This window comes from Acromyrmex echinatior, chromosome 15 (assembly GCF_024713525.1).
Source record: "Acromyrmex echinatior isolate Ae372 chromosome 15, ASM2471352v2, whole genome shotgun sequence".
NCBI classification, from domain to species: Eukaryota; Metazoa; Arthropoda; class Insecta; order Hymenoptera; family Formicidae; genus Acromyrmex; species Acromyrmex echinatior.
In genome coordinates this window covers 3,310,187-3,336,212 of record NC_141866.1, presented here as the reverse complement: position 1 = coordinate 3,336,212, position 26,026 = coordinate 3,310,187, and the positions used below count along the sequence as shown (strand labels likewise).

Below are 26,026 nucleotides of genomic sequence, written 5' to 3'. Positions count from 1 at the left end.
TACTGAATTAGAAATAAACGTAAATTTCTAGAAAAAATCTGGAGACATTTCTCATCTTTTCTTAAAGGCAAGGAAATTGCAACGAGTCGGAAAAGTTAAAAGAAACGGGAAAAGAAGACAGGACAAACGAAAGAAATAGAAGCTGGCGGAGGATGCACAGATCGTGTGCAGAAGAAATGTTGGAGTCGGAGGTTAAGAGCTCTTAGAAATCCGAGAGATTGAAATTCGAGGCGTCTTCGTTCGCTCGGACAGTCCTCCTTATTTACGAGATTTTCAATTACACCAGCTCGGCCCAGGCACTGTAATGTCTGCCATTTTTCTTCAGTACACGCGTCACGTGACTGTGCCACGGTAATACTATTAAATCAGCCGTCCGCACAATTGCGCTACAATCATTCCTCTACCTGCGACCAACGCTATTTCGCTAACTATTAAATATCAAAGCAACATCAAGAGGAATTTATCAATAATTAATAATACAATACTAGGTTGATAAATATCCCGGTCAGGGAGATATATATTATACATATTAAGTATGACGGGATACATTTGTAATTGCATTAAAGAATTATGAGAATATGATTAATAAATTTCTGTAATCGAAATTTCTAATTAGAGTGATATAAAATTGGATATAAAATTATTAATCGACCTAATTTCAATTGAACATATTTATCCATCACGATCGTCATTAATTTAATGTTACGCCGCTTCGCATGTGAAAATAGCAAAGCTTGTACACTGGCCGTGTCCCGATATACACTTGTAATAAAATGAAAATCTATAGTTCACGTACACTATAGATTTTCAGTACTGGCAGTGTATATTGGAACACGGCCCCTGTCGAGTTCATAATTCGAAACAACACAGAATAGCAAGAAAAATGGATTTCCACAAAGCACAGAAGAGACTTTCTCGTGAGATCTAAGAAACGGGCGAGCTTCTGAAAACATTGTCTGGCGCTTTTGGAGCAATGAAGCATGAAACGCTTAACTATGGCGTGACATTTCTCCAACGGCCTTCTTGAAGATCCGTGAAAGAGACGCGCGTTCTTTCGTCTGGAACATAGACACCCACGAAACTTCTCCCCAGCCTCGCCAATACTAACCTCCAAGGATATCTTTCATATATATTTCAAGCGATCGAAAATGTCATCTTTCTTCACGAAGGATACCCTGCCCTTTGCTATCTTTTACGAGCAAGCAAATGGATCCAAATCTGAAATGGATTAAAGAAATTGAAGACAGTAAAACCTTTACGTTGAGCTTATACAAAAAGGATATCATAACAAAATGCCGATTTAAATATTTATTTAAAGCGAAAAGAACGCATCCATTATATTGCATATACATTTGATTGATGTTAACAGTGCGTTAATAAAATAAATCATCATACAAAACGGAAATATTGTTAAATTTGTAATTGAGTGTTGTATTTTTTTATACCATATTGTGTATGAAAAGACGATTTTGTTGAAATATCTAAAAATTTAGTTAGATACAGATCTAAAAATAGTTTTGTTGGATCATCAAAATAATTACATAGGAAACTCAAGCATGATGAGCAATGCTGCAAAGTTTTGACATTCTAACAACCAGTTTGAATAATCTGCATAATTATTTAAATAGTCCAACAAAATAGTTTTCGGACTTGTATATAGCTAAATTTTAAGATATTTCAACAAAATCGTCTTTTCTGTTATTTGAATAATTAATAATGAACGTTTAACATAATTAATTACAATTATAATAAACATGATATGTGTATAATAATATATACATGTACGCGTATTCTTAAATATTTTTTTTAATAAAACAATTTACTGATTTCTCTTTATCCCGCGTGTGTATAATCGTCTTCAATAAAAAGATATTTTATAGAAATATATTTCGCTTTATTGCGAAAACATTATAAACAACATTTGTACGGAAATGAAGTGACTCTTCGTAATGTGTCGAGAAACAGTTTATCTATATTTTCGCGCGTGTATTTACACGATATCATCTACATCGTATTATTCACACCTTGTTCCCAGAGTAGATATCTGCATCCAATCGATACAACTAACCTTTGACCTATTATCGTAGCTTGGCAGCGAGTTCTTCTTCGTTATGAGATATCGTTTCGCGAGATTTAGATTATGGTGGTTGTAGCAAATTGTTCGATAAAATTTTTTCCAAGACGCATATAAACGTCTAAATGATTAAAAACACTTCGTTCACTAAGTTTTTCACTTTATTCTAAATCATTCTACAAAAATAATTATGTATTTATAATTATAATTTGTTATAAGCATATGTAGATACATAAATATTATCATTGTACTATAAAATTATCGACTGTAGAAAAACAAGTTGTCGCATAATATATTGCACCGAGATAACGACTCTTCTATTTCTTTTCTTACGTCTTTTCTTACGCGATTAATATTTTCTGTTTAATTTAATAATTTTAAAATAATATCATTCATTTTCCAAATTTTTAGCTTTGCATAAAGGAGTAGATACAATCCCAAAATAACAATTGAGGCTTTCACTAAAAAAACTTGATATTTTGAATCACGAAGTAGACCAGGTACTTAGACAGCGGTTATTTCCTTGATTTATAATTGATTACAAAATCCCGTGAACCTAATCGCGGGGACACATTGTAGATTGTATAACTCACGCTTAGAATCTTGGTCAGTAGAATAGAACGCGGCAAACATGCACGATCTTGATTAGTCTAATTCGTGCAACACTTTACAAGCTCGCTAGGTTTACTTACTTCTATTGTAGGACTATGCGCGCAAACTGATGTACGATACGTCTCTCGAACATTCTGCTGACTCATATGTACATTGGATGTAGGGTCAAGGCTTTTCTTACATCTGTTTTACTCAATGATACGAAGTAACGCACGAATCAAGCACGCACGACACTATTATTAACCCAATTAACAGAAATTATCAAAGACTTTCATCAGACATTTATACTTGAAAATAATCACTTTTGTTAAGGCGATCAATAATAACTGTAAGTGAAACACTGGTACATCAATATAATGTTTTCAATTATTATCTCTTTTCAACACTGTTTATCTATTGCATATATCTATGTAGGACGAATAAAAAAAATACAATAATTACAGATATACTAAGAAAAACGTCCTGGTTGCCTCAATAAAGAATACAAACAAAATGAATTCTGATCATATGAATCAGATTCCTGATTATTGTAATTAAATTTATGATTATTTCGATCAATTTAACTATAAGTGTATAATTTATACCTTTCTAATTGAATTTATCAGAATTTTAATGAATGCAACAAGCATACCTCTTCATCATATCAATGTGCCATTATTTTATAGAACTTAAATTCTTTGATTTATTAAAAAATGTACCATGTAACGTTTTATCATAAAAATTTTAGAACAAGGAAAATTATTGTCAAACCAAACACAGATCATTGCAAGTAAAATTTTTAGAGATTACGTTCACCTATATAATACGATTTCTGTTGTTTCTATTGTTTCGACTAAAGCGATTCATATGCCTAGAAATGTCTGTCGTCAGATATCGCTAAGATACGTAATCCAACTAAGGTTACCATACGTGGCTTCGTGTGATCCGGGAATCAACACCGCGCCAAGTGATTATGGTCTTGGTCAGCCCAAGCTGAGCCAAGCAGAAAACGTTTTCGGATCGAGTTGCTCCACTTAGTGGAACCGGAATCGGCTGCTGCGCCGTTGTAGCCATTAGATCGAGCTCTCATAGGTACTGCGGAACCGTATCAGCTCGCGAACTCAAGAGCCGTTTGTTTGGCTGACCGAGACCATCCGTATCTACTGACCCGTTAAGTCAAGAACAGACTCGCTGTACTTTATGCTCCGAACCTTTGGGCGTATCTATCTCTCATGGTCGTGTATGTCATACAGGCTGTTACAATATCTTCTCTCGAACTTGTCTTTTAAATAATGCTAATACTAGTATCTACGTCAGTTCAGGAGAGAGTTTGTGACGGCATCGTAAGATTCAATAGTTGCATAATTTACAAAAGAATATATATTTCGACATCATTAATTAAAAATTCTTGTCTAAAAAAATATGCAACGTATTGTTATTAAAATACTTCACTGCAGTTTATAATGCAGTTATTTATTACAATTATTATAAATTTTCAAAAGAAGATTCTTAGTAAAAAAGACTATATTATTACTATATTGTTATATATAATGAGTGTAAAAAATATTTGTACAAGGAATTTTTTTTATAAAAAAAGTCTTATTTGTAGAAAATAAATATTAATTAACAATTTTATACAATGAATATATTCTGTTCTAACATAAACAAATGAAATTCATGTATTCCTGATTTTAAAAGCTAAATTTCTCGATTGTACAAATATTTTTTGAACGTCCAAATAATACAATTTTTAATTTTCACTTATTTTTAAGTTAATATATTTTCTATAATTAATACACATCTTTTTTATACATATAATTTTGAGAAACATACAGTTTATTTTACTCTTTATGATAAATAAAGAAATGACCATAAATTAGACAAGATTTAAATTAGATCAAATTTGTATCGAAATCATCGTATCGATATTGATGAGACATTTCGCTGAATGTTTAACTTTTAAAAATAAAATTTAAAAAAAATATATTTTTTCTGTACACAAACTTTTTGCACTTGCTGTAAATATAACGTTAATATGTATTAAAATACTGCTCTACTAAGTTGTAATAATTTGGTAACGTTCTATCTGGATTGAAATATATTTCTTGCAATTCAAAAAAATGCTTTTAACGCAAGCTAGCTTAATTGAAAGGGTAAAGCGAAGTAATTTAATAGATTAATAGAAACTTTAATAGAAATTATATAAAAGATTAAGATCGCATAAAGTGTTTAATTAAACATACAAAATATATACACTATTGCACCAACAGTGCACATTTTATATATTTAATTAAATACATTATACAACTTCAATATTTTAATACTCTCTAAATTTCTTGGAGTAAAATCTCACTCCAAAAGAGTTAAAATATTGCCACTATTGAAAAAGAAGGAAAAATTTGCACTCTTGAACAAGATTTTCACTCATTTTTCGGAATAAGATTATTTCCAAAGGAAAAAATCTCACTCCAAAAAATGGTGAAAATCTGCCACTCTTATTCAAGAGTTGAAATTTTTCACTCTTTTTCAATAGTGCAGTGCTTTAACTCTTTCGGAATGAGATTTCATTCCAAGAAATTTAGAGAGTACAATTTGAAAATTTCAACTATATCCAAATTATCTTGTTTAATTTCATTAATTAAATCGAAATAAATAAAAAGGTAAAAAGATGCAATTGTTCTGTACATATAACTAATTTTAGAACGCTGTTATAAGAGTTTTTATAAGGAAAATATAAAATATGAAATTCTTGTTCGTTTACAGAAGTGCCGGCGGCAGTATGCTGGGCGACGTGAACATCTCTGCGATACTGGATTCCTTCTCCGTCAGTTACGATAAAAGAGTAAGGCCGAACTACGGAGGTGAGTAAAGACTCGATTTTCCCCATCTTACGATATACGAGATCATTCGTGGATTTTATACCATGCGCAAAACTTGTCAATTCGATATATTCGACGTGTTTATTCAATTAACGTTGATCAATTTTGATTAATTTACGCACGTGAGGTAATTTGCGTTGGAACAAGTTTTGCGTTCGGCACGATGCTTTTTCCGTTTCATTGTTTATGATCGTTGCACTATTACGTGAATCTAAAAAACGTTACCTTGCAACTAACGAAAATGAGGGAGTTAGATGACGAAAGAAACTAAATATTGACACACCGACGAAACCAATCAATTGGCGAACGAACAGAAAACCAGTATACGACTCTCTTTTAATTCCACTTCGTTCGCTGCAAGCACAAAAAAAAAGCTTTTTACGTGTGCTCGGATAAAAAAAGATAAAATGGTACCGTATTCCACTTTAATGCAGTGCTGAGATAAAAGAAACTGAAGAACAGAAGACGGTGGGTAAACGTAGGATTTATATACCTAAAAACATTTAATGCACGAAATCGATACGCGATAAATCAAAATATAAAGCACAGGCTTTCGGATTGTTGTAACAATGGTGCGACATAACGGTTAAAGCTCCGGCGAAACGCTCCAGGAAATATTTTTGACGTCGCTTATCATCTCCCACGTTTTACCCTACAAAAAACGACGAGCTTTCGAGCATACTACCGTTTCCATAAAACAACTCTGACAGGAACAGCGCGGCAGCACGTGTACGCGAATCGCATCCTGTTTCCCGGCAAAGGAGTAATTTGCAGTTTACCACGCGGCTCAACCGCGCGACTACCGAAAAAGAAATACCGATAAAACGATGCGGCAGACAGCGCGGAGATGGGAACAGCACGTGACTCCCTGAAGATAAAAGTGTAAAGCACAAAGCGTTCTCTTTTACCTCTTGATCAATCCGCAATAATATACAGCTTGCACGTAATTTGTAAATACCGATTTGCGTAAATGGTCGTTTCAAATAAATGCCAGACTACCAAGTTTATCGACTACCAAGCGCGATACGATTTTGCAGTCGAATAAACGCAATGCTTATAAAATATAGGGTTATTAAAGAGCCATTAGTCCAGTTTCGAGTAAGCATGCTCGCCATTCGAGAGTCAGTTAGAGGCAATTAGTGCCTGCCAATGGACGGTCTGTCCCACTTTCGGCTCGATAGGCCCGGCCAAAAAGTCCCCGCGCGCGTTTAGGTCGGCTTGGTCGTGTTTGGATTCGCGGACCGATTATCGATGTCGAAGCAGCTACGATTATAATTCACGTGTCGATGATTCTACTATGACAAAGTTGCATTTTCGGGGGTGGCCTCGTAGAGGTAGGGCGGGGCTGGAGAGCTTCGATAAAACTCGGATCAATGCTGGGACGCCCCACGGGTTGCCAGGGGTTACCGTTAACGGCATCCTCTCGGACTACATAGAGACGCAGTATCTCATCTTCAATTACTATTTTGACTTTGATTTTACTGTTGCGTCTTAACGCCTCCTTTTGTCTCGGATTCTATTTCAGAACCGTATTCATACTTTCGATTCTCAGTATCGCGATTGCTAACAAGATGTGACGCCTCGATTTCATATAGCTGCTCTATTTTTCCTCCGACCAAAAAAGAATTCAGAGTTTAATTGACCGAGAATCATTTCGGTTCTTCATTTTCGAAGAAGCTAAAAACGTTTACCATATATTAGTCCAAAATGTATTTTTGTTCTCGCAGTTATAATTGCTACTATTACAGGTCAGATGTAAAAATCGAAAAAGCGGTTAACTGAATAATGAAAAGTTCAAATTCGTATGCTAAAGGTAGTTAAAATTATGAATTGCAATTATTAATTCTCACAATAAAATAAAATAAATACAGTTTTTATTCAGCATATTATCAGTTAATTACATTCCATGCAATTGTTAAACATGCAAACCGTTTATTTTATCTGAATATTATTCAATTTATTATTTTACAACCACAAGCAATACTAAAACAATTAAAAATTTACCAACTGATTTTTAATGCAATAATACACTTTGCAATACACCGTTGCAATTATGATTGAAGTCGTAGAACAAAAATATGTATTATTAATATATCGTTTATTTTTAAAACTGCATTAGAAAAATGAATTACTGATGACTCACTTTGCAATAAACTCGAGCTGACAGTCAGGCATAAAAGACGATCATTTCATTTTCCGACGGGATCAAGTATACAGGTTCCTATCTCGACAGATCGCAAAAAAATGCACTAAATATATCGTCTAGATTCGAATCGCCGATATCCGCATCTCTCGCTGCTTCCGCATATCGATACACGGAATCCCCGGAGGGATACGAGTTTCTAACATTTAAAATTTAGATCGGTACGCGGACATTACGGAAACGGACACGAGAATACCGCGAACGGATGGGATAAACCCTGCCGCTGCTCTCTTCGATACGTAGTACTTCATTGGATATTCCCCGGAGCGCAGCCGGATTTTCAAACGCGAGTTCTACCGTTGCCATCCAAGGCCTACGGAAAATGACAAAATACGTGACGAGAAACTTGAAACGTTTGCACTCCATAAACTAACTGTCGTAATGATAAACAAAAACTTTTCGCATTCGCGTTAAAAAAGAAACTCTATAACGTTAAAACACAACGTTGACTCGACTAGAATTACAACAAACAAATCAACTAAAACGATGAAACTTTATACATATTACGTGCTTATATATATTTTATAAAATACGATATTTAATGGAGTTATCAAATATTTTTCATCAGTTCAAGAGAAAAACTGTGTAGTCTACTTAAAAGTTTATACTAAAAATAATTTTCCAATCATAATATAATTTACTAAATTTAATTCAATATAATATTTAATATTATATACGTAACGCATAAAGGAAAAAAATTCATATATAAAAAATATTCATAAAAAAAATATAATCGTAAAAATATAGTTAGCAAATATCAATTTACGCGAGGTTGATAACTGCAATTTTTCGATCAGATGGCTGATTATTAATTTTTGTTCTTTCGCAGTTACATCATATGTGTTTGAAATATTTTTAATCTTTTTTTTTTTTTCGGAGTAAGCTCTCTCATGGGCGATCGGTTTGCACGGGCGAAGCATACTGGCGCGTTTCAATTAACTCGATACCACGTCAGCCGTGCGTTTTCCAGCATGTCGCGAGAACGTCATTGTGAAATATGTATCCCATATGGGATGTTCCTCGGCTATAGGAGCTTTAAAAACATCCTAGAAATGGAAATGAAGATATATCGGTCGAGTGGCGCGCGATGGCGTTGGCAGAGTCATTGTTTACGAGTCAACTTTATCGCGAAAACGCCAACGTGGACACGTATATGTGCCTCGCATTCCCCAACCCTTTCCATCCCTCCCTCGGCCTCACTCCCCCGACAACCGGGTTCTTTCCATCTGCACCTGACTTCCCGCCCTTCTTTCACCCTCTGCCTGAATTTCGTCCATAAACTTTTCTACGGTGAGATACCGCCTGATCGGGCGCGATTACATTTTTCCGCTTCGTCTTTGCGGCCGATCAATTCGACCGGCAGCTTCGATTTCGTGCTTCACATCTAGCAGCGAACTGCTGAAATTTTCACGAACCCTCGTCAAGTCTTTGAATTTAGATTTCGCAAAGATTACGATAGAAATCTGAAATATCTTTATATGTCAAGTCGCATGTTGGAAAACGCGAGCTTAAATGATTATTTATATAGTAATGTATTTTATTACATATCCTATCTGAGAGAATTTCATTAAATTAATTATTAACTATAATGTTTTTATAACGTTTACTAGAAATTAAAAATAAATAATTGCAAACTAATTATGTGACATGAAGAAAATATATTCTTAAATGATATCAGGCACGTTAAAAAAAGATGAAAAAAAGAAAAAATATTTGGTATAAATAATTTTATGACTTAATACCAGCTTAGCTTTAAATATGATTTATTCGCCTCGATAAATCCGAACGCGTATAATACAAATTATATACGATACAAAGTACGTCAGAGCGCTGCGCACAGAGAGATTAAGCCTATCCGCAAAACCGTCGTTGTGTAACATTGACGACAACCGAGCACACGTAAATCAGCGCATAAATTATCAGACATCGTCTAATCGAAAGCGATTACCACTTTCCAGCGATCCATCCAACGTAGCGACCTCACCAACATACCATTCGCATTCACAGTAAATTCACAGAACGCTACCGAAAAAGAACGAAAAAGAAAGAAAATAGATATGTGTGATACTTGTAATTAACGAACGAATGCCATACAGTCACTCTCACCGTGTAGCTTGGCCGCGGTCGGAAACCGGCGACTCAGTCTTACTAACCTTCGATTTCAGGTCCTCCCGTCGAGGTGGGCGTCACCATGTACGTCTTGAGTATCAGCTCCCTATCCGAAGTGAAAATGGTACTACCTCTAGGTCTTACTCAGTAATTCCGCTGAAAGTTACTCATTACTATCGTTCTCGGCTAAACACAAAATCCGCCCTTCCACTCCCCCGCCCGCCCGTCGGTCTCTTCGGCCAAGCGATCATACGTTTTTTAGTGCCCGTGCATTTTCAAGTCAACGATTGCCGCTGATCGTTACTGAACTGCAATTAGCATTTTTTACCCACTGACACACATGCACAGATACACCTAGGAGACTTAGGGCGGAAGCAGAGAATTTTGCGTAACGCATAACACATAATGCATAATACATGAAAATGAATCAATCAAAGTCCTTTATTTCTTTCCTTTCCACAAAATAACAGATTCTGATTGGTTGATTTTCTTATACCTTGTGCGTTATGCAATACTCTGTACTTCTGCTCTTACACGCGCGGCAACACGAGTGCGGATGTATATCCGGTTCCACACTGTTGTACATACACGCGCACACGAGTGTGCATTCTTCCCGTTTGTTTTCATCACCCTCGCAACGAATGAAACAATTATCATTTTCAATTATTCAATTACGTAGACTCAGAAGATTTTACTTCATGCAATATAACTATCATTCTATTTGTGTTATGTGTGTTTTTGCAACTATTAAAACACGTAAACATATTCTGTTATTATTGTCTCTTTCTTCTCGAAACGGATATTTGAGTATCGCGAGATGGTATTCGAGTAAATGATTTATTTCGAAAATCAACAAAGGTAACGAGAGAGCAACGCATGTTGATTCTAGTGGTCGACTCCAATGTTGATTGCATTAACAATCAACGTTTGCATCTATGCGGGTGCATCTCTCATGCTATCCGTGTCGTCTGAGTAAATAAATTCATTCATGTCGTTAATCACTAATTGGGGCGATACTTTCAGCGGTCGAATCGGATCTTCAATAAACGACTCATTGTTTAATACATTTTCTGAAGCATGAATTATCTTCTCATTGCCTAACGATATCGTCGCGATTATTTTGCTCCGAATGCGTATATATACACTGTGGAAAATGTCTAGCTGGATTAATTGGAATTCTGGTTGAAAATGGACACATCGAAATTTTTTTTATTAAATCTACTAGAATTCTAGTCGCGATAGATGGAATTGACACAATCAGAATTTTCTGATTCGTCCATTTTTAACCAAACATTTTTCTCAGTGTAACGATTGATTAATTACAGCCCTACGAGCCTTGTTTTAGTGTACTGAAAAAAGAGTCTCGTTATATCTGCCAATTGTTAAGTGAAATAATTTCAATCATTGTAATATAAAATTAAACATAATTTTATCTTTACAAATATTTAGTAAGTATTATCAAACGATATTACCAATGATAATACTTACTAAATATTTGTAAACGTAAAATTATGTTTGATTATATCACATATATATCTAAGTATTTAGTTGAAATTATTTTATCATCACATTTGATAGCTACAACCAGACTTTTTCAGCGTATTTCAAAAGAAATTCGATCTTCGGTGCATCGAGTGGAACACGAGAAACTCTCAACGATCTCCGCTAGTCGTCATTACATCGGTACCGTTGTGTATTCGTTGATCGACACTCCGACGATGAAATGAATTAACTTGCACGCGCAGAATCACATTGCTCTGGACTATGTATCTTTCCTTTGATGTTCATTTAACAACGACGTTTGGAACCGCGAAAATGGGTAACACGATTACCATAACGATTCTGTGCTCGCTTCGAGGATCTCGTTCGCCAATACGAAGCGACATCCAATTTTTTGGCATGGTGATTTCGGAGCCAATTAAACTCAAACTATGCAAAAGAAAACTAATCGATGCTTCGCCAACTCTACAGTTCTTCAACATTACGAATAGCGCATCTCTAAAATGAAATACGTCTAAATGTGAGATGAAAATTCCTCCGCTTTTAAATGCTTTTAATCGGATCAGATTATTAATCCAGATTTATATTTTTCGATTTGATTCAATGAAAGGAATAAAAATATCAAAACACATATTCATTCATTGAAATACAAATTCATGATTTCTAGACATGATAAATGCAGAATTTCTATCATTTATTAATTATAGGAAATGATGCTATTAATCTATTTGATTTTACGACATTTTGATGATACTTCAGACTATAATTTATATTTTTATTTGATATCTCGAATGTGACTGTTGAAATACACTCGAGAACTAATGATTTGTAGCAAGAAGAAAAATGACAATTGTCATTGTACATATCGGCAATTTTTCCTCTAATAACTTCTTCGCGTGATATTTTTCTTTCATTTCAGTCACAGAATGAAAAAATTATTTCAATCATATATCTTGACACGTAGATATTTTGTTGCTCACACACCGAGAAAACGATTTATTTTGCACTCGAAATTCCTATTTACGTTTATTTCATTAAAACAATTTAATTTTGAATGAACATTATTTTACCTAATCCTAAAAATTTATTAGGTGTTGGAATTAATTCGTAGCGTTTTACAAGTGATGGGAAGTACTTTCATTAATGTATTTTTTAATGCTCATGTGAAATAAATAACATTCTTTCATTAAAAACGCTACGAATTAATTCCAATACCTAATAGTTTGAATGTAATCAATTATTATACATTTCTTAAAGAATCGATTTGATTGGATTTGCAATGACTACATAGAAATATTAAACTTAGAGAAATCTTTTTCTATGTGTAGGCATGACAGAAATCTTTATTTGATTAGTATGTAACATCAATTTAGTAAACCATGTACCATGTAAGACGCACTTCGCAACGCGCGCTATGGTGATTACGCGATGTGGTTTACCGCTTGCACTTCGAAACTACTGAAATGAAGCTAACCGAGCACAGAGTCTCTCCTAACTCATTTGATATATTGTAGTACCATGTGGTCCGTCGCTTATCGCGGTACCGGTTTACACCGACGCAGGAATAAGTGTGCGCGTGTATGACCTAACACGCATTTCTCCCATACACATACAGAGACACTTTAGTAGCGAACAACAGAAAGAAACAAAAATATATACTAAAAAAATGGACAAAGTACTATTTCATATTTCAGATAATATATACTGGCTGTCCTCGTTCCTCGCTCGAGAAACGGGGCTGTAGTTTCGGCAACTGAAAGCAGCGAGACTGCGTGGCTGAGGTCGCAAATCGAGCTAAATCTCGAAAAAAAGAAGAAACACAACCAGACTTGCTCTAAATTATTGCAGTGTAGTTTCCGTTTAATGGAAACAAGATTTATTTCGAAAATAATCTCTCAACTAGACGTTCGACAAGATTCATATGCGCGAATTGTATTGACGTAAAACGCCTTTAAAATTATTGATACTAACGAAAGAATTTTACAGAACTGTGAACCAACGTTAAGATAAATTTTCTCAGTTGCTCCAACTACGTTTTCGTTTTCTGCGGGCGTGGAAAAGTTAGTTCACTGATTTCCTGCCTGACTTTGAGCCTGGGCTGCCCCGAACGTCACGTAGTGTTAGAGAGAACGTGAATGAGGAGCGTCTTTTTATTGCTTTCTGCTCTCAGGAAAAAATAGTATTTTGTTCAATATATATTAAACACGCACGACCGTCCCGTTAGACCGTTTTTAGACGCTCTAGCTGCTATGCCGCGGTTGCTGAAATGGGCTGCCGCCTGCCATCACTTACAATTATTATTATTCTATGTCCCGCCACCCCCGAAAGAAATCCCCGACACTTCCGTTATCTCTCTATCGAAACACCGCACGTATCACGCGTTCGTGTACGAACATGCGAGAGAGAATAATCCGCGATCGATTTGCTTCGATCGTTATCCGTCCGAATTCCTTCCAGCAGCTCTCTCGGTATTCGAGGCATTTCCCTCACATCCCCCTTAGAAGTTAAAAAAAAAATAATAATAAATTTCGCCCGGAATCGACGATCGCAATGACAATGACAGCAATTCAATGTAAAGTAACGATGTCGTTCGACGAATGTTCGACAAGACGACTCTCGATCGCGGAGGAGCGATCTAATTATAGGGCGAAAAAACGATAATATAAAACGAGCCATATTTCCCCGGAATACATACACATATAGCCACAATGAATCTAATTGGAATACGACGTGACGAGTGATCGGCAAAAACAAGATGCAAAAGTGCACAGAGAACGAAAGAGAGAGCGAAAGGGTGAGAGAACGAGACAAAGCAAAACCACTATAAAGCGACGCGGTACAAAACGAAAAAAAATGTAGTAGTAAGGTAATGTCATACTGCTACGTGGCTGTGATATGTATGTAATATATACGTAAGAGCATAATGCCTATATAACGAGACAAGTATGGATGATTCTTCTAGCTTGGAAAGCAACGTGGCCGACGACGAGTCCTGTTGATTTGGTTCCGTGCAGGGTGCGAGCTCTCCTCGACTTGTTCGTTCGTGCTTTGCCTCTGGCTCACACTGGATAGATGCGCGTGAATATGATATTTTCCCTCTCCGCGCATGAACGGCGTTGTCCAATTTATCCGAAGACACGAGATGGGCAAGGAAAAAAATGCTCGAACGATTCGTCCGCGCATTGTCGAGTATGCTCACGATTTGTATCAGTGGATTTGTATCGGAGCGCATCGTGTTAGTTTTTAGATTCCTCCGATAGACATTCGCGCACAACATGCAAAACAATGCAAAACGCGCCATGGCACGCAATACGTGTAGAGACGGTTTCAAAAGTGCTTTAGAGGGTGTGCCTAAATTTCAACTGCGGGAGTAAAGCGCGCGTGAGTCAGAGGTAAAGATAGATTCGTCATTACTACTATTATTATTACTATTGTCTCTAGATACTTATTTATCTCATACACGATAGGTCGTACACGGTTGAATAGAGATTGGCGGGTAATCACAGCGACCAAGGCCGGATGGTTTTGTTGATTACAGGTCCGCCCGTGGAGGTCGGCGTCACCATGTATGTCCTCAGCATCAGCTCCGTGTCCGAGGTGTTGATGGTACAGTTTGCATTCAAACTCATACAAACTCAACATCGACAATTGTCCGTTCATTTATTTCGTCCAGTCTCGCAAACGATCACCTTCTCCTCTCCCAACCCGCTCGTATCCATCGTATCAAAAAGCGACAACGGGAACGCCCATTTCCGCCCGACACAGCCGTTTTGCATCGCGATAGTCCACGCTCGATCGTAATGCCAAAATTGTGTCGATACCGCTTGAAAAAGAATGTTTAACTTTGACGTTTAATTGGACCGATCATCATACGTCGAGCGTGCCTATCGCGTGGAACCGACGACGCCCACCATCATTGATCAAATCAGCTTACCAGTCGCGCCACTTGCTTCCGATAGAATATCATCTGTTTCGGTTTGTTTGTTACTGCATAACAATGACACGGATATTCATGTAAAAATATCCATGTCAATCGAAACATATGTAGACTGTCGAAATTTCATTGGTAGATCGTTATATATGTTGTATATGAATGTAATTCAATAAAGTAATAAAAATATCATACGTTCGTGGAGTAGTACATTGACCGAAAAGTCATAGAACGCGTACGGTTAAAAGAAATATATATGTTTTTTTATACGTATTAATTTTGCACGCGTAAAGTCTCATATAAAATAGCATCGTAAACTAGCAATACTTTCGCGTGCTATATGTTCACATCTGCTTAAATCTCGAGTCGTTCTCGATATCTGCTCGCGGAAAGGTGCACCAGGGGAAATACATGCGACTCGCATAGCGATGTTTATGTCGGCAGCAAGAGGCGTATCGACACACAGCCACACGGTATAAGCTATACATATACATATACACATCTCATGTATGTACGTTCGTACACGTGGAGATATATATACACCAGTATATACACACAAGCGACAATAGTACACACACACAGATGGCCTACTAACCTACGTTTTTATAGCTCGTCACAGCTGTTTGGTTGGCTGAACTGTTACAAGGGAACCTTGCTACGTTCCACAGTCTTCGCAAGATATATTCTTGTCCACTTCGTTTATGGTTTATGGTTGAGTCGTTTGATGCGATTTGCGATGTTCTTGTTGCATGGCCCTACCCGCGGTGCTCGAGCCGACGATAAACCGGTGGTTTCGTTTGTCACGCGCGAAGAACCTAACAATAAGTGGAAAAGTTTCAAGAGAGACCCGATGAATGTCATCGTCATCAGCGGAATAGTGACGGCAAACGCACAACCTTTTAATCCCGCGAGAGAACATTAAATCCTCTTCGCGATATCGCGTCGCTGCGAACCATTTCTCGTTCGAAAGGATCGTATTTATGTCAAAAATCCGAGCTCGACTTACCATCTTTCCGGAAAATCCACGAGGCGGAAATCCCATCGGGCTTCTCTCTGTAACACAATATAATATGTGTATTATTGAAAGTCGACTTCCGACTAACGAGGACATATATATATAAGAAAAAATGAAGTATAAGTAATAATAGTAATATCTTATGTTCAATATGTTATTAATTGGCAATGAATTGAATTTCGGATCGAGCACCGTAGGCCGCACCGTTGAGACACGTTCGTATACGCGTGATCGTACACTTTTATGCGGCCACGTCTGTATATATGAAATACATAAAAGTGTACGTACGCGTATCCTGCGTATTGGTACACGTATATCTATATATCTATATATATATATTCGTATTTGTTTCTCAATATTTAAGATATATAGCGGCACCGTACAACATATTGTGTATTACGCCTAATCCTGTAGTAATCGAAGGTATTTTGTTCCGGTATCGACATTCAGATTCAAACTGGCACGAAACTGGATCCATCCTCTATCAAGCGCATCTCGAAGTGCGCTCGGATTGTCGACTCTTAACCCGTTTCTCTGATAACAATTATTTCAGAAATCAAACCGACAGAGGAATCTCTAGTATTCTGACGTAAACTAGTCGTATCAGTCGATCGTCCAAAATTGCAGTGAACGTATTTATACGAATGAAAAGAATGCGAATAGTTCGCGAACTCATTTGTTGACTCTCGGTCTAAAGTGTTCAGAACCTTCGGTTCATGATGAATTCCAGGATAGCGGTAATGTTGACTTACCACAGCCCCCGAAGCACTTGACTCTATCCTACGAGCTTGCGATCGACTATCTCTCTTTCGTGTATATTTGACACGTAATTGTGCGCGGGGAAACGGAACTCGTTCGCCCGAAAGATCCAGAGTACGAGTTTGGAGCTGAATGTACGAGGCTGGACCCCAGGTGTTGAGCCCTGTGCGGAAACCAAATCAAGTCGACACTGTCACCTGGGACGTGACGCGCGAGTTTTTACACCCGCTGGCGAGTTTCCATTCTACGTATCCCTTTCCCTATCTTTTGTCTCGTTTTCCTATCTATCCTCATCGCCAAGCGATGAGCGACTTCCAATAGTTCCAATGTTCATCCCTCGAGGGCCACTCTTTGGACTCTCCGGCCGGCATATCTGCAAACAACGAGACTATTTTCCTACCAATTTATCTTCCCTTTCATCGTTCGCCTTCAAAAAAATTGACGAACATAGGCAGAGAGAATAATACGGTGAAAGCGCCTTTATGCGCTCGTTGATTGTAGTCCTCTCGGCCGGACGAGACCAAGAAAAGAAGGATAAAGCGGGAGTGAAAAAAGCAAGAGAGGATGAGGAGAAAAAGTATCGATAGAAGATACCCCGCGGCCCTCGAAGAACGAAATATTTTTTTTCGCCCTGTACCTCCTTTCCATCCTCGGCCAGCCAATGATTATATACCAAATGAAGAGTATAGCTCGTGCGACGTTGCGACTACATCGAGACTATACTGATATTTATAATTGTATTTGCATATATATCTCGTATATATCTATGCTGTTATATCGTAAATATACTATGACACTTATATGAGCTGTGTCATTGTCAGTGTGTGCAGTGCGCTTCTGGTTGCTATGAATCACGTCACGCTATATATTGTATATATTATGACTTCTCCGAGCGCGAGCGCGTGTTACGTGCACGCGCGCGCGTGTATATATATATGTCCGCGGTATATATATATATATATGTGTGTGTGTATGTACGCGTGTATGTGTGCGTGTATATACGTGCACACGTGCGTTTGTGCGCACGAAAAGCCTGCGTTTATTGTACTGTGTGTACTTCTCGGTGTGCGTATGTGTGTGCGTAACACATGACCATGGGTCTATGTGCTTGCGCGTACACATCGTGATAATTCGCGCTCGTCGAGGCGCGATAGACTCCGAAATGGAGCGTTCCTCCTCGTACGAGCCCCTCTCGCTTCCATCACTTGTTGTACAACACAACGCTACGCCATTTTTTCCATTTTTTTTCTATTCTTCTCTCTCTCTCTCTCTCTCTCTCTCTTTCTTTCTGGATCAATTGGCCTGCGAGCTTTTGCCTGAAACGCTTCCACAAAGCTTTTCTCTTATTCTTTGTTTTTTATGCTACAATTTGCGTGTAATAGAGATGCTTGCGCACACCTGCTCGCATTCCTCCCGGAAATGTTTCACCGGCAACGAGACGCGCGTACCTGCTCGAATTGCTCGATTTACACCTAAATACATCGCGCAAGATTTGCGTGCCATCGAGATAAACGTGAGAAATATTTTCACGTATAGTTGAACAATAAATAGATACTGTTTACACTGAAATATTTCGGTACTTACAAGACATATTAATTTCACTGCACTTAACAAGTAATATAATTTTGCGCGTTTCCAAATGTAATAACAACTATACATTTTTTTCTAATGTTTCCTCTAAAAGGAAAAGAAATCTTATTGATCTCATTTTTCATAATCATTTTTGACATGTATAAAAAAACAAATAATTTGTGCCGAACAATGCAGCTTGAAAATTGAAAATTACACATGTGAAAAATGGAAAGAAAAATAGGAACTATAATAAGCCAAAAAGGAATAAGAATTTGGAGACGAATTCTCGTAAATGTGTTCGCGTGGGAGTTGTTGATCAGTTAATCACGAAGATTTGTTAGCGCGGCAATTACACGTCACGATGTAACCGCAGTGCGCCTGAAGAGTTGCCAGAAATGCGAACGATGACAACTTCTGTTCCACATGGTATCTCCGCGGAATATTTCAAGGTCTTTCATATTCGCCAGAGCATCTGCGCGCATTTAAACCGCAAGATTAATTATCTATCATATATTTTGAATTTTCAAATAGTACGTTACACGTATTATTAACAATATGATGCAATCAAATCGGTACATAAATTATTTTTCATGGCTATTTGCACGATAAAATCATAATCGTTCTTTATTTGTGACTTCAATTAAAGCACAATTAACGATAAAATTTCTAAAATAAATATACGACGGAATAAGCCGAGAAACGTGCCACGCACATTGAATACTTCATAACGACGCGATGTGAATGACAGGAAAAGTCTTCGCGTATGTGCGCACACGTCGTCGAAGAGGATAACAATGCCTCACCTCGGGTCAAACTCTCTCTCTCTCTCTCTTTCTCTCTTTCTTGTCATGGAACCGTGACATCTTATTAGAGTTATAAAATTCCGAACTTTATTCCTAAAATTCATTCTTTAATATTTTACAATTTTACGCCTGCCGATAAGAACTTCGCTAATAATTATCATAAAATTGGTTGCCAGCATCGTATTTTGCTGATTATTAGCGATTGGACGCACTCACTGCGCACCGGTGCGTATTAAAGCCGTCACAAATTTCCGTAAAGATGTGTTCAATATAAATACAGAAACGGATTAAACCGATTAAACCGTGAAATCCTCAATGCATTTTATTGTGCCGTAGGTAAAATATGTATTTTATAATTCGAAATACTTGTATCTCACTTTTACACCCAGATTAAGTCAGTATACAACGGTTTTAATATGACAAATGCGCACTAGTGCGTTCAACTGAATTCGCTATATATAATTGAGCGATAAAAGGTGAGCAAACAAAATAAGATAAAAAATAAAAATTTAATTATAATTCCTAAAAAGTTGAATCTTACTATATACATTTCGCAATAAACTTAATTCTCTACATTTTTAATTGTGAATCATAAGATTCAAAGAATTCATTTCAGAGATAGTAGAGAGAGTTTCTGCACCGTTTTATAATCGTCGTTATTTAAATACGTCATGTTCCATGTCTACGTAGAAAAAGAAGAAATTATCCATAAGTATTAAATTAACATTCATTATTAGAGACTTTTTTATAAAGACGATACGCTAAGATAACGATTGGAAATTTCAAAGGTGCTATACTATCCGCAATACAACACTGTCCTCATCCAGCGTGCAGTGCATGAATTTTATGGCAGTTCCGTAGCATGTCTGTACATAGTGATTTCGTCGTAAAATACCTGTTTTAGATATATGTATATATATATATATATATTTATGTAGTCACTATACATACACGTCTCCACACCTTATCTCGTTCGCGTGTACACACGAATTATACTCGCGTCGCGAAACTCCTGTCCTGTGATTGAACCCACGTCGGCAGGAATCTCGATGCTCACGAGGCGTGCAGGTCACGCGTATGTTCTCGCGTAAGATTACGAGTCATAATCGTGCCTAGCATCGTAATTATAAACTATTAACTCACTATCGTAACTGTGCGCTTACAGGCAGGCTTGTATCAGATTCTTAACGTGGTCTTTGTAATATAAGACTAATTAGAAACAATTGTGTGATAGTGAAACAACTGCGATATTACAGTAATAAATCAAATGAAATAGCATGTTTTATCAAAAAGGAATTACAACGTTATGATCAGCACATGGATATTTTAAACTAATTAAAAAATAGTAACGAAAAATATTTAATTTGTTAAAGAAATATAGCAATCGTGTATATCTATCCATATTATCAAATGACGCAAAAAATCATAATATAATTTTCTTTATATTTTGTACGCTAGACTTAAACTGTAGCTTGTTTAAAATCTTCAATCAATTATAATTTAATAATTATCAAATTCTGTTATAGTTTAATCCAGCAATACAGTAAGGTAACAAAACCTTGTGATATCAAGCAAGTTTTAAACATGTTCTACTCAGGATTTCTTGCTATAATAGGAAGGCGATTAAGAAACTTCTACTTTGGATAATAAATCTACTCATTTATTTCAGTCAGTTCAGTACTTCAACTTCCGCATCCATACGAATAAAGATTTCAGCGAAATCGGCAGCGGAGCAATTTAGAAAGTTCACGACATTGCCAACGAGTTTATGTCGGCATAATAACGTATTATTTGCATTGTATTATAGTGAATTCAGTCACTTGTATTATAGATATTGGATCAGTATACATTAAATTATATAAAATAAAATGTAGAGACATAATATAATCAATTTTGACAATAAAATGATACATGTAAATTCCATTAAATGAAAATGACGTTACTGGATACTTAATTGTTTAAAATATTTACATCTATGCTTTTTTACGTTTAATTTTGCTCATTTCATGTATAAAAGCTTTTAGTATGCACTAATTTAGTGTAATGCAAGTAATCAAATTTACTATTAGATAATTAGAATTATTGTCATCATCTTCATATATGGAAATAATTTCTTGATATCTTCCGATTATTTCCATTGCAATTATGAAAGCTTAAAGTTCATCTCTTTTATTATTATAGTGTTTTTGTAGTATTATAAAGGCTAAAGTTTCACATAAATCATCGTCAACGGTGAATAATTATAAAATCTCTAATTTAATTTTATTTAATTTATATGCGTAATTTCTATCTGTTTAAACTAAATTCTCTTGTCGCGTGTAATACGTATTGGTGCGCAAATTATTTGTTAAAGAAATTAAATTTAATAAATAAAAATATTTGTCAGACTCGCGTTTAATATAATACCGTAAGGATTTGGAATAATGGAATAGCGTGGTCGTCAATCACGGTTTACCCGAAATCACTTTCGTCCGAGTTGCTCTCACACGTCGCTCAAGCCTGAGGATAAACGCTCTTGCGAGTGTGAGACCCAATGATGGAGCGTTCTACAAAGCTCTCGAAGTTACCGTCGCAACTTTGGACTTTATAGCCGCGCCGCACCGAATTAGCCTCGCTTCATTTCACAGCGTGAGGTCAAGTAGAACACCGGAGGAGGTCTGGATATAGGGTCACGTAAACGTTAAGTGGCCGATTCTTCGTATTACGATAACACGATGAGCCGCCTCGTATAAGTTTTCGGAGATGCCTGTCGACGTACGCGATCCCGAACATGTTTCCTCTCCCGAACTTTAATTCTCCTTGCACGAATATCTCTTCCGATCGACACGTTACATCCAAAACGACGGCCGCATCGTAAACGCGGGCGGCTGAATTATATCACAATTGTTATTTACCTGGCACAATTTTGCGTTCCTTCGCGTAGAAACGCATATGTCTTTTCAATCTCTTCAAATTTTATACGCTCAGACTCATGAGAACAACGAGGACTAACGTAGCATTTCAAATTGACTTTTATATGCTCTGTTCAAAAGGTTATGCAAACATCAAAAACGCTTCTTAATATTTCTAATAATTAATTAACAAATTATTCATTGAAATTAAATTCATTAAATTAATTTGACAATAAGAAAAGTGCATTTTATGAGTTATTGATATTTTTATACTATTCAAATATCTGTTTTGAAAATGCAAGTAATATTAAATGAGTTTTTAATTATCTTTAAAAAATATAAATATGGATTTTAAATTGTGGCAATGTTCATATAATTCTCATCATGTTGATGTTAATATTTACAACATGATGTGGATTTAAAACCTCCGATATTTATATTGACACCGTCATGGCGTGATATTAAAATCTATGGTATTAATCTGCACCATGTTGATTAATATTTAACACTAATATGGTGAAAATTATTATACATATAGACATGTTAAATCCATAATCATATTTTTAAAAATGTGTAATATTTATACGTTATTATATTTATTTCATTATTAAATTATTAAATTATTCTCATATTATATTTTTTGGAACAATGCAGTCAGTGTAACACAAGAGCGTATCTCTAAAAGAAATCGAGTATATTAAAAATTGAAATTATATTTTAAAAGTATATTATATTTGCTAAAATGCATTTACTTAGTTACGGCATCCAATCACCATTATCATTAATTATAATTAATATTATCTGTCATCATGTTTTTTTATAAAATTTTCATAAATGTAAAAGTGACATTGATCAATGGATTGGCCTTCCCAATTTCCGGACGCAAATCCGATTAAAAATATCTGATCAATCATAAAGATGAATATGCTTTGAGGAATACGAATATTTGTTTTGAAGTAGTTATCTTTGGCATTTACCCAAGCATTTTTGATTTTTACCCAAATCTTTAACCGAAAATCATAGGAAGCATGTCATAACTAAGTAAATACATTTTAGTGAATGTAATGTATTTTTAAAATATAACTTTAATTTTTTTAATATACTGTGTTTCTTTTAGAGAAAAACTGCCAACTACACTCTTGTGTCACTAACTGCACACATTATATAAAAATTTTTATTTAAAAGATACTGTTAATAATAGTAACAATAACTCAGCAAATTGCACATCAGTTTTCGGAGCAATCATAAAAATATAATAAAAAAATACGAAAAGGCTTACGTGAATCCTCGTATTTCTCTAATATATCTGTGAACACAAACGACTACCAATCTAATAAGTCACCTGTGTCGTACCAGGACTTCACGTTGGATTTTTACTTCCGACAATTCTGGACGGACCCACGACTCGCGTTCAAGCCGCGACCGGGCGTCGAGACGCTCAGCGTTGGTTCAGAATTCATCAAGAACATTTGGGTACCCGACACCTTCTTCGTCAACGAGAAGCAGTCATACTTTCACATCGCTACCACCAGCAACGAGTTCATTCGTATTCACCACTCGGGAAGCATCACGCGTAGCATACGGTGAGTATAGCATTAATTAAGTAATAAATTTATCCGTAGCACAGTTATATATACACACATATATTATACATACACATAACTTTTACAAATTTTTTTTATAATGAATCCAAGTTTAAAAGTCATCTAAGTGGATCTTTTTTTTCTACCATAATGACAACGCTCAATTTAGATGATAATTAAAAAAAGAAAAAATATATGCTACGTTGGACAAGCAATAAAGGTTAAAAGGTCTTTCTTTCTACATTCATGAGTCAATTAAGTAAATTTAATTCTAAACTGTTACTTTTATCGTCCGAGAGAAAACGTACATGGTATTTTTCGTCGAACCGTAAATCGAGCTTCTCATTGTCCTCTATCACCATAGAACATTCGTGGCACTTCTGGGACCAATTGTACTCGGCACGACAAATTTGTTCCCTGTAGCGGCCTCCACCCCTTCTTGTCTGACACAGCTCGTATCATTTCTCGTATCTATCTCCCTTTCGAGCGCCCAGGAGTATTCTGGTATTAACGCGCCGGCTATATTCAAGCGATCCATGCATACCTAACTTGCACTCCCTCGCGCAATATCGTTCCATTATATTACATCCTCGACTTCCGGATCGGAAGTACCGAATCGAGCCGCTCGCTGTCGGGAACGGAGGAAGAATATCGATGAAGCAACGAGCACGCGCTCATTTGCGTGAATAATTCTTCCCTGCTTCTCTCAGAGCATAAGTCATCGATCACTGTCTGCATGTACGAATCATGCGAATACATACGTCTGTAGCGTTTTATATAATACATCTCATCGACAAGACAAGAATAGTATTAACGGTACGCATCGAATCGATATGGATTGATTCTCATACGTTTATCCTGACGTGACTCGGGCGTAATGAGGTCGACTACGAATTAATTCCTGCACATTGATTCAACGTTACTCGGGTGCAAATGGATTGGCATTTGTATATCATGAAATATTTTGTTGAGAAGCAATTGTTAACGAGTTTTGCTTGAATATGTTTCAGCTTAACGATTACAGCGTCGTGTCCCATGAACTTGCAATATTTCCCGATGGACCGGCAACTATGTCATATCGAGATCGAGAGCTGTAAGTACGCAACACGCGCGTATGTATATATATATATACTTATATATATTATATAGATGCATACAAACGAACGAAATATAATTTCACAGAATTCGACATTTTCGCCTACTTCTATTCGACATAGGATAGAGCGGGGCTTTTTCGTTCATTTCTCACGATAATGTTTACGATTCTGAACAGCATATGCTGATTATTTAAAGATTGTACTTGTGCTCTCAAGGAGTAATCATGACTGTATAATGTAATTATAAGCATTGCAAAAAGATATTGTTTACTATCGTAAATTTTCGTATATATTACCTACTTTAAAGTTGAAACTGGAATAGTCCCACTCTATCCTACTAACATACACATACTTTTACGCATATTATAACAGAAGTCAGAAAGACTTTCCTATGCACTTCGACAATATATTACTTCTCAAAATGACAATCGACTCGCCGTATCTTTTTGACGTCAATCATCGAGCACGTGCACGTAACTTTAAAAGAGAAAAATTATTGCCAAAAGCTTCTAATAAATACAGAGTGAATCAACGTAAACGTAATTCAACATGTAAGATGTTATTATAATATTCCTTTTTTATTGAACTTATTATTATATCGTAAAGCTGTTAAACATAATAGCGTCATTTGATAGAAATAACAATTGAGATCTTTGAGAAATGATTATCAGTAGTATCAATTGTATCTCTGAAAAAGTCTGCAATGTCACTCTAGCGTTGTGATTAGCCATATATCCGATTGGCCATATCTACTGTTCTCGCTGAAGCAGATTGTAAAACACGAACGATCAATTCCAGCATGTGAACTCGTGCATGTAACTCGAGGATAACGCCGAAAGCGATACGTAGAAAGTATCCTTATCGATAGCCGATTGTCGCTGATTCAATGCGATTCAATTGTACATCGCTCTGAACCCTTTTTTTCAGATAAAGACATAGAAAGACGCTTCTACTGTGTATATTTGCGTCAAGCATTAAAAAGAAAGGAAACTTTGTGTTCCCTCTTTATTACACGCTCA

At 36.2% G+C, this 26,026-nt stretch overlaps 2 protein-coding genes across 44 annotated transcripts in view; one reads left to right on the top strand and one right to left on the bottom strand.

Moving 5' to 3' along the window:
* LOC105149352 (adenosine receptor A3) overlaps positions 1 to 26,026 on the bottom strand; it is a 457,094-nt gene that overhangs the window by 241,246 nt on the left and 189,822 nt on the right. For 17 of the 23 annotated variants that reach the window (XM_087414053.1, XM_087414052.1, XM_087414054.1 and 14 more), the window contains one exon: positions 16,294 to 16,340. In XM_087414053.1, the coding sequence (XP_087270179.1) occupies positions 16,294 to 16,340 (47 nt within the window). Of the gene's footprint in view, positions 1 to 14,961; positions 17,435 to 26,026 lie in introns of those variants that run through there. The other 6 variants (XR_015547608.1, XR_015547611.1, XR_015547610.1 and 3 more) reach the window with 3 other exon arrangements.
* Rdl (Resistant to dieldrin) overlaps positions 1 to 26,026 on the top strand; it is an 83,391-nt gene that overhangs the window by 35,237 nt on the left and 22,128 nt on the right. For 9 of the 21 annotated variants that reach the window (XM_087414042.1, XM_087414041.1, XM_087414037.1 and 6 more), the window contains exons 2-5: positions 5,429 to 5,526; positions 9,913 to 9,980; positions 23,684 to 23,910; positions 24,921 to 25,003. In XM_087414042.1, coding sequence (XP_087270168.1) covers positions 5,429 to 5,526; positions 9,913 to 9,980; positions 23,684 to 23,910; positions 24,921 to 25,003 — 476 coding nt within the window. Of the gene's footprint in view, positions 1 to 5,428; positions 5,527 to 9,912; positions 9,981 to 14,894; positions 14,963 to 23,665; positions 23,911 to 24,920; positions 25,004 to 26,026 lie in introns of all 21 variants that reach the window. The other 12 variants (XM_087414040.1, XM_087414030.1, XM_087414031.1 and 9 more) reach the window with 2 other exon arrangements.